Source organism: Lipotes vexillifer, unplaced genomic scaffold (genome assembly GCF_000442215.2).
Source record: "Lipotes vexillifer unplaced genomic scaffold, Lipotes_vexillifer_v1.1 scaffold178, whole genome shotgun sequence".
Taxonomy (NCBI): Eukaryota; Metazoa; Chordata; class Mammalia; order Artiodactyla; family Lipotidae; genus Lipotes; species Lipotes vexillifer.
This window is the reverse complement of record NW_006775603.1, coordinates 1,718,328-1,733,101: the sequence shown is the minus strand read 5'-3', so window position 1 is coordinate 1,733,101 and position 14,774 is coordinate 1,718,328. Positions and strand designations below refer to the sequence as shown.

The following is a 14,774-nucleotide window of genomic DNA, read 5'->3' as shown; positions in this document are numbered from 1 at the left end:
AGGGAAAAAAAGGGATAAGCTACAGAAGATTTGGTAAGCTACTTGTATAGCTTGATAGGCTTTGTTACATATATCAGCTTATCAATGGCTAATGTAATAAAATGAGTATTTCAATTTTCATATGATAAAACACTGGAAAAGAAACGAGGCCTTAAGTGAGCTTTTTTCACCATTCATTCATACAATTCATTCTTTCATCTACTATTAGTATATTATATACTAGTTCTATACTAGACACTGAAATAGGGAATATGAAGAATATAAAATATATCTGTATTTATGAAAATCGGCATCTATTGGAGAAGACTGTAAATATATGTATAATATAACTTTAAAGTTCTATATCAGAAGGGAAATTAAAGTGTTGTGGAGACTTTGGGGAAGAAGTTTCACAGGGGGGGGCATTTAATTGGACATTAAGTGAGGATTAGAAGTTTGCCAGATGGAAAACTGAAGATAAAGGAAATAGCTTTTGTAATTCAGCACAGTGGATATTCCTTACTCTGTATTAATATAATAACCAATTAACAATTGACAGAAAAGGAAGAGTAATGCGCACTCTAATTATTTAAATAATCAGCTCGGCGATTATGAACAAGGATTCCTGTGTCAGGAATAAGACCCAGGTCTTACATATGTGTCATTACTAACTGTGCTAGGAAGAATAATGCCCCTTTTCTTCCTCCAATGATGTCCATGGCAAAGGAGAATTAAGACTGAAGATGAAATCTAGGTAGCTAATCACCTGACTTTAAAATAGGGAGATTTTCCTGGGTTATCTGGTGGACCTAGTGAAATCATGAAGGTCCTTAAATATCATAGGGAGAAACAGAGAGTCAGAATCAGAGTGATGCATCGTAAGGCTTAATAGGCCATTGTTTTAAAGATGGAAAGAGGCAAAGGAATGCAGGCAAACTCTTGTAGCTCAAAAAAGTAAGTAAATGGATTATCACCCAGAGTCTCCAGAAAAAACTCAGCTCTGCCAACACTTTGATTCCAGTCTAGGGAGACCTAATTCTGACCTCTGACTTTCAGAACTATATGAAACTAAAATGAGAATTGTTTAAAGGCATCAAGTTTGTGGTAAATTGTTATAGGAACAAAATGAAACTAATACACTAATGACAACTTTTTAAGATATAACAATTAGGTAAATATAAATATATGGATATTTTAGTGTATATTTATGAAAGCCTAGACTACCTATAAACTCTATTATTTTAATATAGATATAGACAGTCTTCATCCTATTTGATGAACAGATCTGCATCTGCATGTACAGACGAAGGCAATCAACAATAGTGGATAACATGAAAATCCTTCCTATTTCTTATCATTTGTATTTTATTAGTACCATTTGATTTTCTAGGAATGGACAAATTTCGAATGACGTTCAGAACCCATTCTGTGGAAATCGAGCTCAAGAAGAATTATAAAATTTTCTTCATTTTGCATCTTAAAATTTGCTCAACTTGCTATGGTATGAATATGTGTGTCCCCCAACCTTTATATGTTGAAATCTTAACATGCCGAGGTGATGATATTAGGATGTAGGGCCTTTGGGAGGGGATTAAACCATGAGGTCAGAGCCCTCAGGAATGGGATGAGTGCCCTTATAAAAAAGGCCTCAGACAGCTCCCTTGCTACTTTAGCCATGTGAGGGCTACAACGAAAAGACAAAAAGAAGGTGTCTAGGAAGTGGGCCCTCACCAGACACTGAATCTGCCAGTGCTTTGATCTTGGACTCCTAGCCTCCCGAACTGTGAGAAATCAATACATTTCTGTTGTTTATATGCTTCCTAGTTTAGGATATTTTCTTAGATCAGCCTGAACAGACTAAAACACAACTCTTGCTTGCTCCCTGTACCTCACTGCTTGTATAAGGCAGTCGAAGTTCTCTATAAAGCATGTGAAGTCCTTCACAACAAACAAATTCTTCCTTGCCACATGGGCGACACGCAACTGAACATTTATAATTTCTAGACCTTCGTGGTCTAGCTTGAGACCTTGGCGCTCACTTCTCCTTTGCCCCATGACACTTGCCTTTCCTCAACTGCATCTCTGAACTTTTGAAATACTTGACATTTTTCCAGGCCATGCTGAACTACAGCCAGCATTATGATATTCTGTAGCTTTATACAGTCTGAAGAAAATATTTCTGCCCCAGTACCTTTACCTAAGGTCTTACACATAGCAGGAACTCAATAAATGTTTGTTGATTGTTCTGAATGTCTCACTACATTCAAGAAAATAACAGAAATAGTGAGAAATGATAATAGTAGAACTATTATCACTAAGTGAGTAAGGCCCACAGGAAAGAACAAGAAAGAGAAGGAGAGAAACAGCTAATGTTAACAAGAGGACAGACCACTGTCGGTTTTATTCATGTAGGCATTATTACCAGAAACTATGACCCATCTCTCTTTAACATGGTGTAGCAGCTGGCATGGCTCCATTTTCCTACTTGGCTCTATTGCCAGTTTCTATTGTCTGGCAGAGACACTTAAGGGAGAAAAGTGAGCTTAATTCTTCTACCCTTAATTATGCTTTGACAATTCTGCTCAGCTTTTTCAAAACTTTCAGCTCAAATACTGCTGCCAAAGACTTTCTGGTTAAGCAGGGCCTAACTACTTTAAATGAATTTTTATTCTTCTTGTTTTTTATGGTCAAAATAAGCAACTTGGATGAACACACACATCATTAAGTCTAGTGACTAGTCTAAGATAGCACAGGTGTTTGTCATTACATAGAGACTGGAGGACAAGTCTATTTTCTGACTTGATTATAATGAATCACATTTTTGTTTTCCATTGAGAGTTTTAACTCAGTGTATGAATTTCCTCAAGGCTTTTCAGTACCTTTGGGGAGAGGGTGAGTCAGAAGGTGATAGGTCTGGTTCTCTGTACTAGGTCAACTTTGGTCTCCAAGGAGACAGAAGGAAGGAAAAAGCTTGGAGACATGGAAAAAGAAGTTTGCCTGTGTGGAGTCTGTAAGGAATAAAGGTTGTTGAAACAGATTCCTATGTATATTTATATATAAGAAGGGATTTTCTTTTCCCTTGGTGAGGAAGAACATAAATTGTTTCACAGATGTTATGTGGGAAAGAAGAAAAGAACTTGAATTTTTATTCTTAATAAGAAATACATGAATAAGATTCTAATATAACAGGTTTAGCCAACATTTTCAGTGCTTGTCACATCTCCTGAGATAAGTTTCTTATCAGATTTGCTATAGTAAAAGAGATTACCTGAGAAAAAGGGCAAGTCCCAGTACAGACAGAAGCTGACTGCTGATAATATAATGCAAAAGCTTAAAAGAAAACAGAGAATTTCCTTAGCTGAAAATCTGACATCAATAATTACTCAGAATATTCAAATTACATCTATCTTCAAAATTATTGCTATTAGGCTGCTGATTAGAGGCTAATATCCATCTGGCAATTGTTTACCTTCTAATTTCTTGCACTAGGAATAAGTCACTATCCAAGAGGAAAAGAGTTAAGTATTTGCAAAAGCACATTGCACCCTTCCTGATTTCTTTTGGAATTCATTTTATAGTAAAACACAAGAAAAGATGCTCAACATCACTAATTATTAGAGAAATGCAAATCAAAACTACAATGAGGTATCACCTCACACCGGTCAGAATAGCCATCATCAGAAAATCTACAAACAGTAAATGTTGGAGAGGATGTGTAGAAAAGGGAATCCTCTTGCATTGTTGGTGGGAATGTAAATTGATACAGCCACTATGGAGAACAGTATAGAAATTCCTTAAAAAACTAAAAATAGAGCTACCATATGACCCAGCAATCCCACTCCTGGGCATACATCTGGAGAAAACCATAATTCGAAAGGATGCATGCACCCCGATGCTCATTGCAGCACTATTTACGATAGCCAGGACATGGAAGCAACCTAAATGCCCATCGACAGATGAATGGATAAAGAAGATGTGGCACATATATACAATGGAATATTACTCAGCCATAAAAAGGGACAAAACTGTGCAATTTGCAGAGATGTGGATGGACCTAGAGACTGTCATACAGAGTGAAGTGAGTCAGAAAGAGAAAAACAAATACTGTAAAATACTGCTTATATGTGGAATCTAGAAATATGATACAGATGAACTTGTTTGCAAAGCAGAAATACAGTCACAGACATAGAGAACAGATGTATGGTTACCAAGGGGGAAAGGGAAGGTGGGATGAATTGGGACATTGGGATTGACAAATATAACTACTATGTATAAAATAGATAACTAATGAGAACCTACTGTGTAGCACAGGGAACTCTACTCAATGCTCTGTGGTGACCTAAATGGGAAGGAAATCTAAAAAAGAGGGGATATGTGTATTCAATATATGTATAACTGGTTCATTTTGTTGTACAGCAGAAACTAACACAACATTGTAAAGCAACTATACTCTAATAAAAAAACAAATTAAAAATAAAATAAAATAAGCGAATAACAACAACAAAAATAAATAAAGTGATGTTCATACTCTTCCCTAAACTATTAAGAATATCTTTTACTGTAGACAAGGGTAAATAGAATTTTCTGATTATTCATAATGACTATCCAACTTTTAATTTGCGTCATCCATATGCCAATTTTGCCCAGCAGAGTTACTACAGGTATTAGAATCTCTGACAAATTATTTATGTGTGCTTTGAAAACTGCACTGAAGAAATGTTAAATCTGTGATACAAAAAACCTCAGAACAGAATATTTGCTTGTTTTACTCACTGTATTGCATCTGTCAGCATGGCCATTTAATACCCCCATACAGTATAATGAAAACAAAGGATGTCCAATGTCTTAATAAAACACTTTAGGTCTAATATTCTTTAACCTTGTGTAGTTGCCAAAGTAAATACAATTATTTCTAAATTACTTGATGTATGGCTGAATTAACTGTACTTAATTCCTCGCACATTTTATTTTACCGCTGATATGATTCAGCTTCCAAAATTCATTTGTTATTTAAGTAAATGATCCCAAGATAGAACAGATGGAAGTCATTGCCAGATAAACTAAACTCATGCTGAGTCCACCTCTGACAGCTTCTCATATTCATGGTCCATCTCAAATGGTCATGTTAATAATGAATCACAGCCTTGGAATTTTACCTTGATTATTAATTTCTTATTTAAAAAAATGTGTTACAGTATACTTCACACTTATAAGGTAAATCCTGAAGTAATGCAAGAGATTATATTTTAAAACAACAAAGAATAAGTGTATATGATCCAGAATGTGTATGAAATGGTAATGTTAAGATAAAAAATAAACACTGGATGTACTAAACATGAGATCAGCTGCTTAAATTATCATTAATAATGATATTATCTTAAATATAGTGTTAATCCCAAGCCAATTCCAATATCTGATGTCTTCATTAAATGTTAAAAGAAATCTTGTTAATATTGGTGTGCAGAGCAATGACTGCCACATCCACTATTATCTCACATCAAGGTTTTCTAGACACTAGGGAGCAACAGGTATTGAGGAACAGAGCACACTGCTGACATCAACTGTTTCCAAATAAAACTGTCCAGGCATCTTGTCGGCAGACAAAACATGTATTTCAGTGACGCCAATCCACTCTTAAGTGGGTCCCCAAACCAAAGTTGAGGTCATAATGACTCAGTTTCTTAAAATTCATTTTCTTTCAAGAAACACACAAAGTTGTTTTCATTTCCCCAAATTTCAAGGCTTTTATTGGCTTTAGAATTTTGCTAGCAGTAATTCAATATCCTGTCTTTTAAGTACAAATTAATCCAGATCTTTTCACATTGTGTACCTGAATTCTTTCCTCCAATGTTCTGTACCTATATTCTAAATTCAAGCTTTTCCTAGAAAATCCTCAGTTATGAAATACCATCCAAATCTATGTACCTTGTAGTTTTCTGGAGCTCTTTTTTTTTTTTTCTGTCATATGCGGGCCTCTCACTGTTGTGGCCTCTCCCGTTGCGGAGCACAGGGTCCAGACACGCAGGCTCAGCGGCCATGGCTCACGGGCCCAGCCGCTCCGCGGCATGTGGGATCCTCCCAGACCGGGGCGTGAACCCATGTCCCCTGCATCGGCAGGCGGACTCCCAACCACTGCGCCACCAGGGAGGCCCTGGAGCTCTTTTTAACTCAATGATATAAACAGTGGATTCCCTGAATTCGGTTTTCCAAGGTCATCTCTAACAGATGCTGAGTAAATCTTGTCCACTAAATATGTCAAAGGGACTTTTTGACCACAGTAAACAGAGTATGGCCCAATGCTCTGAAAGTATGCTAAAATAAAGCTTTTTACCATGAAAGTTTTCTCTCATTACCACATGGAGAACTCAAAAAGTTAGGAGAAATCTAAGGCAGCAACCTATGCAAAGATGAAGAAATTCAATGAGATTTACATTTAAGGAAGAAAATGAATGTGTGACCTGTGGATGGGGTGGGAGGGTGTATGCTATTATTTTTGGCATGTATTAATGTTGACAAGTTCTATATCTTGGACATGCCTTACTGAAACCATTTGGATAGTGTGTGAGAAGGATTTGACAGCAATATAAAGCTAGCAAGCGACATGGAAGTATTTGCTTATTATTTCCATTAATTTTTTTTTCCCCTTGAGGTCTGCTATGTCTGAGAGATACTGCATACCTTTTAAGAAAAATTAAAATTTCTTTTGGCTTTAATTTATGTAAAAGTAATTTTAATTTATTTTAAAATAATTTTACTTGATTTATCAGGATATACAATTATTATTTTTCTTTCCAGTGAATATTCATAATACATCAGTGATGCTGTCTGCAAAAATTATATAATACAGTGTTTATTCAAAATTTATCTTGACAAAACCAGAAGGAAAAATGTTAACATAAAATAATACTATATAGACATAATATAGAAAGTATAGTTTGGTAGTTGTTATTTCAATTTTCCTCTCAGTGTTTATAATCAAGACTTTAGTAAAGTATTTTTATACCCATGATTCTTTGATATTCTCAATCACAAGGTTTTAAGGACTATAAGTTAATTCAAATATGGTGACATTTAACTGAAGTTTCCAAATTTAATGGAAATTAAAATAGCATTGGAAAATATACTCAAATAAGTGCACAGATGAATATGTGTAAACATTTAAGGAAATCTCTCATTTCCTATTTCATTCCCTCAAATCCAAACTCCCTCACACATCACTGAGAAAATAATAGCACTGAAAACTGGATTAATAAAGGAATATCACATATTTATATGGTAGATTAAAAATTGCTCCAAATCCTTGTCATTTCCCATCAAGAGGTGCAATTTATTTTTCCTTTCCTTGAGTCAAGGTTGGCCTTGTGTTCAGGAAAGAATTAACATAGCAGTCTTGAGTCTGTCTGTTATGGGCTGAATTTTGTCCTCTCAAAATTTTCAGGTTGGAGTTTCAACTCCCAGGACCTCAGAACGTAACTGTATTTGGATACAAGGTCTTTAAAGAGATGTTAAAATGAGGCCACTGTGGTGGTGGGATGGGGGGTGAAGGCTCTAATCCACTATGACTGGTGTCCTTATGAAAAGAGGAAGAGACCCCAGGGATGTGCATGCACAGAGAAGACTCTGTTAATCACTACATCATGATACCTATTTATTTGTGACATCAGAAAGGTAGCAAAAGAGGTAAAAATAGGAAAATATAGAGAACCTTAGAATCAGGGATAATCTTTGATATTGCTCTTTGTTGATATCCCACATACAATCTATTAACAAATCCTGATGACTCACACTCAAAATGTATCTAAAATCCCACCAGTGCTTATTGGCCTGTCAACATTTACCACGCCATCTCTTACCTATAGGAGCTTTGCCTTCCTTCTTCTACCATGTCCTTTTGCTGCCTACGTCCACATGGAAATCAGAGTAACAGTTTTGAAATTGAGTCTGATTATGTCATACTTTTTTCCCAAAACACTCCAGTGGTTTCCCATCTCACGCAATGTAAGATTCCAAGTCTTTACCACGGCCTACAAGGCCCTTCATGATCTGGTTTCTCTCTGACTTGATCTTTTATTAACCTGCACACTCATTCACTCTGCTCCAGCCATAATGTCACTCTTGCCGATCCTAAAAAGGTCAAATGTTCCCCTGCCTCATGGCTTTTGCACTTGTCCTCAAGCCTCTTCCCATAGAGAGATGAGTGGCTTTCTCTTGTTTTTCATTTTAGTCTCTGCTAAACCATCTCCTAATCAGAGTAACCTTCTTTGACCATCCTTTTTGAAACAGCAACATACTTTAAAGTCACTTCCTACCTTCCAAATCCTGCTTTATTTTTCATTATAGCATTTATCATCCCTACCTGACATGCTATATATTTATTCTTTTGCTGTGTATCACTCCTCACTAGAACCCAAATACCATGAAAGCAGGAATTCAGTCTGTGTTGTTTACATTGAAGCACCAGTGTCTAGAACATTATCAAGCACGTGGTAGGTATTTTATAAATTGATTCATCAACAGATGAATGAATGAATAGATGGCCTAGTCAAAAACTAACCCAAAATGCAGAATATACCATTTTGGGCTCCTTCTGGGACAACCAAAAAGTGAATTCCAATAATAAAAAGAAACCATTAAATTCAGTAAATGAAAAACAACAATAAACACACAAAAAAATCTCAACCAATGCAGGACATGCAACAGATGATGTTATGAGGTCACACCACTATCTGACTCCACTCCCTCAGAGCCTCCAAATGTGTTATTTTCCACTATGGTGTTTTTAGACCAAATAAACTGACACTACTTAGTATATTGATGTTATATAAAGAGTAAAATATCAATAGTGCTTTGTTCACAATGAGGTTTTTCCCAGAATCTAATGTGATTAAATAATGTTCCTTCAGTGGAGACTGTATTTAGAAAGTTATCAGGTTAATGCACAGGGGGAGGTTTGGGGAATTAAAGAAAAATATACTGTGGTGTGTTCCTGATAAAAAGATACCATACATCCTATGGTTACACAAACTATTATGTATTCCTTTTTTCCAAGTAATGTTTTATGTATATTTACCAGTTTCCCCTTAAGACAAATTCATTATATTAACTTCTTCTCCCTCATAATTGATAAACATTTCCATTAATTATTTTTCATGAGAGGAAACTGATATATGAGCTCATCTGAATACTCGAGGGTGTAAAATAAGTAGCATGCCTTCTAGGAATGAATATTAAACATTATTCTTCATCAAAGTAAAGACTTTATATTTCTACTCTCACATTTAGAAATGAAGTACAAGGAGTTGAGTGGAAATATTTCTGTTTCATGTTATGTCTAATATATAGAACTTTCTTGCTTTAAACTAATGGATATGTCTGTAAAAAAAAAAGATCAGTTAAAACATATACTGTTTGCTATGTGCTATTCTAAGCACTTTCTATTTAATAACTTGTTTAACCTTATAAGAACACAATGAAGAAGCAGTTGATATTGTTCCCATTTTACAGATGGAGAAATTGAGACACAAAGTAACTGGCTCACAGTTATAAAAATATAAAGTGGCAGAACTGGGATTTGATCCTAGGAAGTCTCTTAACTAGGCTACACTGCCTCTAATGTTCCCAACTCTCTTTTCTGCTTTCTTAAAAAAAAATATTGTTCTTAAAATAGAAATAAGTGGTCGTTATAGAAACTATAGGAAAAAAATTAAGTATAGTCCATCTAAATAGTTGATTGTTGATAACTGTATATTTTCTGGGGGTTTTTTTCTACTCAATATTTATTTTATATAATTGAGAGCAAACTTTGTGTGTTACTTTACTACATGTTACTAAGTCCTGAGTTTAGGCTCTATGGTCAAGTGGATCATAACATCCCCGCATTGGCTAGTAGGATAAAATTTTTGAGACCTTCATGTATTTCTCTATTTCTTCCTCTGTGTCCCTTGCTTAAATAAGGGAGATGAAGAAAAGTAGTCAGAGAACCTTGGAATTCTATAGGACAGGAGACCCAGGAAAGAGCCCAACACCACTCTGTGTCAACTCCTGGGGAAGACGGCTGGACTTCAGGGAGGGTGGCTCCACTGTGCATTCTAGGCACTGGATACCCAAGCACCTTACACATGCCAGGAACCCACTAACAGAGAGAAGCAGCAGTCAATGGGGTCATGAAGGCAAAGGGTGATTTTTATTTTCAGACTTTGACTGAAGATTGGTGAATGGAGGATAGTCTTGGTGCACTTTTGAAACAATGTCTAAAGGAAAGGCAAACTGAATTGGTTTCTTTCCTGTTGGCTTTATCACAGGATAAGGATAAAGAATAAGGCAGGATAATACCTGTGTCTAACTTATGTAATCAAAAAAGATGCTTTCTGGAGGAAAAGGGATTAAGATCTAGCCATCAGGCTTCACTGAAGAACAAATAAATTTAAAAATATGTGATGAATGTGGTTGGCAAAAAGAACATGGCCCATAATCAAGTGTACTATTAACGGAGGGGTCAGGAACAATGAGCCAGCTTTAGCTTCAAGAATGTTAGTTCCAGGAATGGATGGAGGCTGTAATACCTGTGTATATACAAATAAGTTAAAAGGGTCATCCTACTAAAGAACAGTAATATTTGATGGCCCCAAAGCATTTTTGGTGTGGTACATCTGACTGAGGCCACAAAGGAAGAGACAAGGCAGATTAAGGAAATCAGGGAGAATGGCAGAGGGAACAGGTAGAATAGGGTAGAATGGGCACATCAAAATTAACAATGTCAGCTTGGTTATTCTACAGAAAAACATAAAACTTTTAATTAACAGTTAAGCAGTCTACTCCCTTTTTCCTTATATCAAAGTCTCACTTAGATCAATTAACTTGCACTATTATGATTCTATTATGGCTGTTTAATAAAATATTGTTTCCACCCATGTGAAATTAGTTATCCCTTGGCCTTTCCATAATAATGTAGTGGCATATGTGTCAGACCACATATGTATATATTTTATGGAATGCTGAAAACTCTATTAAAAAAATTGAAGTCATGCATTTGCCCTTTGTTTCCAAATATATGTCCATAACAATAGTCTGCATAATTATAAAAACCTGGACTCCTAGAAACTTCTCAGCAACAAGAGTCTGACTGTGAAATCAGTGAGTTTATTACCTGTGGTATAGGTGGAGGATTGTGAATTATACATCCTTTTATATGAAGGGGTTCATTCAAATGCTTTCACTGCCAGGTGTGAATAGGGAATGGTGACTGTGGTGAACTGGTATCCATGTACCCTGTCCAGACGGAGAAACCCTACTTATCTCTGATCAATCAGTTCTATCTGAAAGAAAGGCAGTTTCCCAGATCTTGCAATTTATTAAGAGAAGACTAGATGGATTTTTGTGAGAACTGTCCTCGTTTTTGAAAGACTAAACCAAACAAAACACTATGGCAATGGGTTTTAAATGGTAAGGGTAAGAAATTTAGCACAAGGTGAACTGTTCTGTAAGGGAATAGAGTCGTGAGTAAGTATACAGGGCTTGGGCTATTTTTAAGAGCAGATCTGGTTTTGTTTAAAAATTAAATTGAAGTATGTACTCCATACTAGTAGTGCCAAAAAAATACAGTCTTATTATGGAAAAGAAGCATCTGGTCCCAAACAAAATTTAATTGTCATCTTTGATTCTTGTATCTCCAGAGCTTAACATACCTCTCTTGACCCCTTGGGTAAGTCTCCAGGATACTACCAGTTTTCTACTACCTTAAATTTAATAGATCCCACTGTGGTACATTCCTATTGATAGCCAATTTCTCATCTAACATTCAAGTCAATAATATAGGTAGAGATATTAGTGGGAAGGTAATTATTAGGGATTTAAAAATATATTACATACCATTTGTCATTATGTCAAATGGTATGGTTAAAATAAATTTAATCTGAATGTCATTCTGAAGATAATATTTAAAGGAAAGCATTTACTTGGATAAACACTTGAGCCAAAACAGGATATCTTCCTCCAACTGTTATATGAGTGCTTCCAAAATAGACCAAGAAAAGGGATGGAATACTTTCTTTTATTAACCTAATTATTTCCCAGAAGAAAAGATAAAATTAAGTTTCTCAACCGGTCACCAAAGCTTATCTTTCAAAAGCCTTCCTTGTCTAATATTAGGGCAGATGGTTATGGAGTTGGGTGCTGAAATCACTGTCTTAGAAAATACAACTAAAGTATCAAAGGTGATTAACCTTATTTTATTCTTGGGGAGTAAAAAAATAAAGATAATCAATTTTTTTTCTAGTTAACCATGTTGGTCAAATATCAAAAATTTAAATAAAATTTTGGACATAAATGAATTAAAATTGCAAGATTTTTCAGGGTATCATTATCGGAAAATGTCAATGTCTTCTGTGTTTTTTTGTTTTCAACAAATTTTTTTGCAATTAAAATGTACTATACTGCTAAGGTACATCTCAAAATAGTTTCTGTATATTTTGTGTTTATATAAGGATAAATAAGAATTCTATTAATCATTTATATGTCAACAGTTTATAGACTAAAAATAAAAGAAGCAAATGCAGGAGTTGTATAATTTGAAACCTTAATTTTAGATATTTCTAAATACTAATGGATGTTTCTATATCTGATAAAATTGTTTTGAAAAAATATAAATAATATTCCTATCATAGAAGAAGTAAATTAAGAGGTACTATAACTATATTGGTTAGCAAAAGCCAATATTATATATTATAAGCACTTGCAAGTTTTAACTGCATATTTACACATTAACATGGGAAAAATATTGATCTCTTAGAACCAGTCAGAGAAACTAACTAAAATAATTATATTTATATTAGCTTTATGTCAGCAGATTTTGGAATATATCTGACGTTTCCTTTTACCTCTGTTAAAAAAATACATTAATTTTCAAGGAGGGTAGTCATTATCAGCATATTAAAAAGAGAAAATGGTTTCTAGTGATGCTGTGAGAATTCAATTAAAAACTTCTTAAAAATATGATTTTTCTTTAAATTTTGTCCCATCTACCATAAGATGGAATATTAAGCAATACTAAACTTTGAAACATTAGTATTATTTTCTCCTTTTGTTGTAGAATGATAAAGTATTTCTCAATAAATGATATAATCAGAATTCTATTTAGTATTTAACAATTCTCTGACATAAAATGAGCCTTTAACAGTTATTATTGTCTATCATTAAGCCACAAAGCACCTATAATTAGAAAACTAAAGACCCACGATGGAATTTATAACCTTCTATTATTTTCATTTTAACAATAGAGCAAATATTGAGTATACAGAAATCCACGTCAGTCACTGTACTAGATGTAAGCAATATGAAGTTGAATAAGATTTTGTCTTCATATGAAAAACAATGACAAAGTTATGATGAAATACAAATCATAACCCCCCAAAATATGTTTACCTGTCTTTAAACTAAACTGAAACCATTGCACATAAGTGTATCATCCCAACTTTCCAAGTTTTTTTTTTTCTTTCCCATGATCTTAAGGAGTCCCTTTATTTACAATAATCCTAAAGATATCCAAAAATCTCTGGCACACATATAAAATAGCTGATTTACAAGCTTTGGCTTAAAGAGAAACATCTAATCTTAAATAGCAAAACAAGAAGATGACTTCATATTTGTAATGTATACAGACTCCCAAACTAAAGAATTCTGCTAATCATACTTAGAGTATTTACTTAAATATTTTAAAAATGCAGTGTTTGGAGGAATGATTCCATACGTTAATTTTTTATTTTTACCATTAGTTTGTAAAGAATACACAATTAATTAATTATGACCTAGAGTCATCAATGAAAATTCAACCAGCTAATGAAAGTTTAACTACTCAATGAGTGCTGAATAATTCATTCCAAACTTATTGCTTAAATTAATATAAATACAAGATTTGAAACCTATAATTCATGTGACATCAAACTATTACAATGAAATTACTGTCTCTTACATGCAAGTCAAACAATGTGTTATACAAAGTATCAAGTTCTATTCAAACTCTACCTTTATTTAGCAAGTAGAATGACAACAGACAAAAGAACAACAAAATTTTAACATCTGAAACAAGATCCTTATGAACTAAAGCAGTTAACCTCACCATCACGCCTGAACTACCTATTTTGCTATAGTAAAATAAATATTTTTTAAAGATACTAAAAGTATTGTAAACAATTATTAAAAATATTTTCAATTTATTTTTTACCTTGAAAGGCGATGGCTCTTCAGTAAGAGGACTAATAGGAAGTGAAGTGGTGCTACTTGCTGGGCTCATATCTGTACTCTACAAAGAAAAAACAAAATTGAATTAAAGAGATACTTTTTTGTAGTCATTTTTTATTATTCCTAATTTAGAACCTAACTCTTCTTGTTAAAATAAAAAACAAATATATTAGTGAAAATGGATGTAGAAAAATTCAAATTATTATTGTATAATGAATCATTCCTTATTTAGAAATAATTAAGAAATTAATCAAATTATCACTTCTCAATTTGCATTTCAAGTGTATTTTATTAAATATAATAACCATCTTTTACGTTAGGATGGTATCTAGTATTATATTTGCTAACATATTTTTACCTTTTTTTTTTTTTTTTTTTTTTTTTTCCCGATACGTGGGCCTCTCTCTGTTGTGGCCTCTCCCGTTGTGGAGCACAGGCTCCGGACGCACAGGCTCAGTGGCCATGGCTCCTTGGCCCAGCCGCTCCGCGGCATGTGGGATCTTCCCAGACCGGGGCACGAACCCATGTCCCCTGCATTGGCAGGCAGACTCTCAACCACT

The 14,774-nt window shown here is 34.4% G+C and overlaps 1 protein-coding gene across 2 annotated transcripts in view; it reads right to left on the bottom strand.

Moving 5' to 3' along the window:
* The window catches only part of CCSER1 (coiled-coil serine rich protein 1), a 739,559-nt gene that overhangs the window by 178,038 nt on the left and 546,747 nt on the right, over positions 1-14,774 (bottom strand). For both annotated transcript variants that reach the window (XM_007450018.1, XM_007450017.1), the window contains one exon: positions 14,198-14,275. In XM_007450018.1, the coding sequence (XP_007450080.1) occupies positions 14,198-14,275 (78 nt within the window). The remainder of the gene's footprint in view (positions 1-14,197; positions 14,276-14,774) is intronic.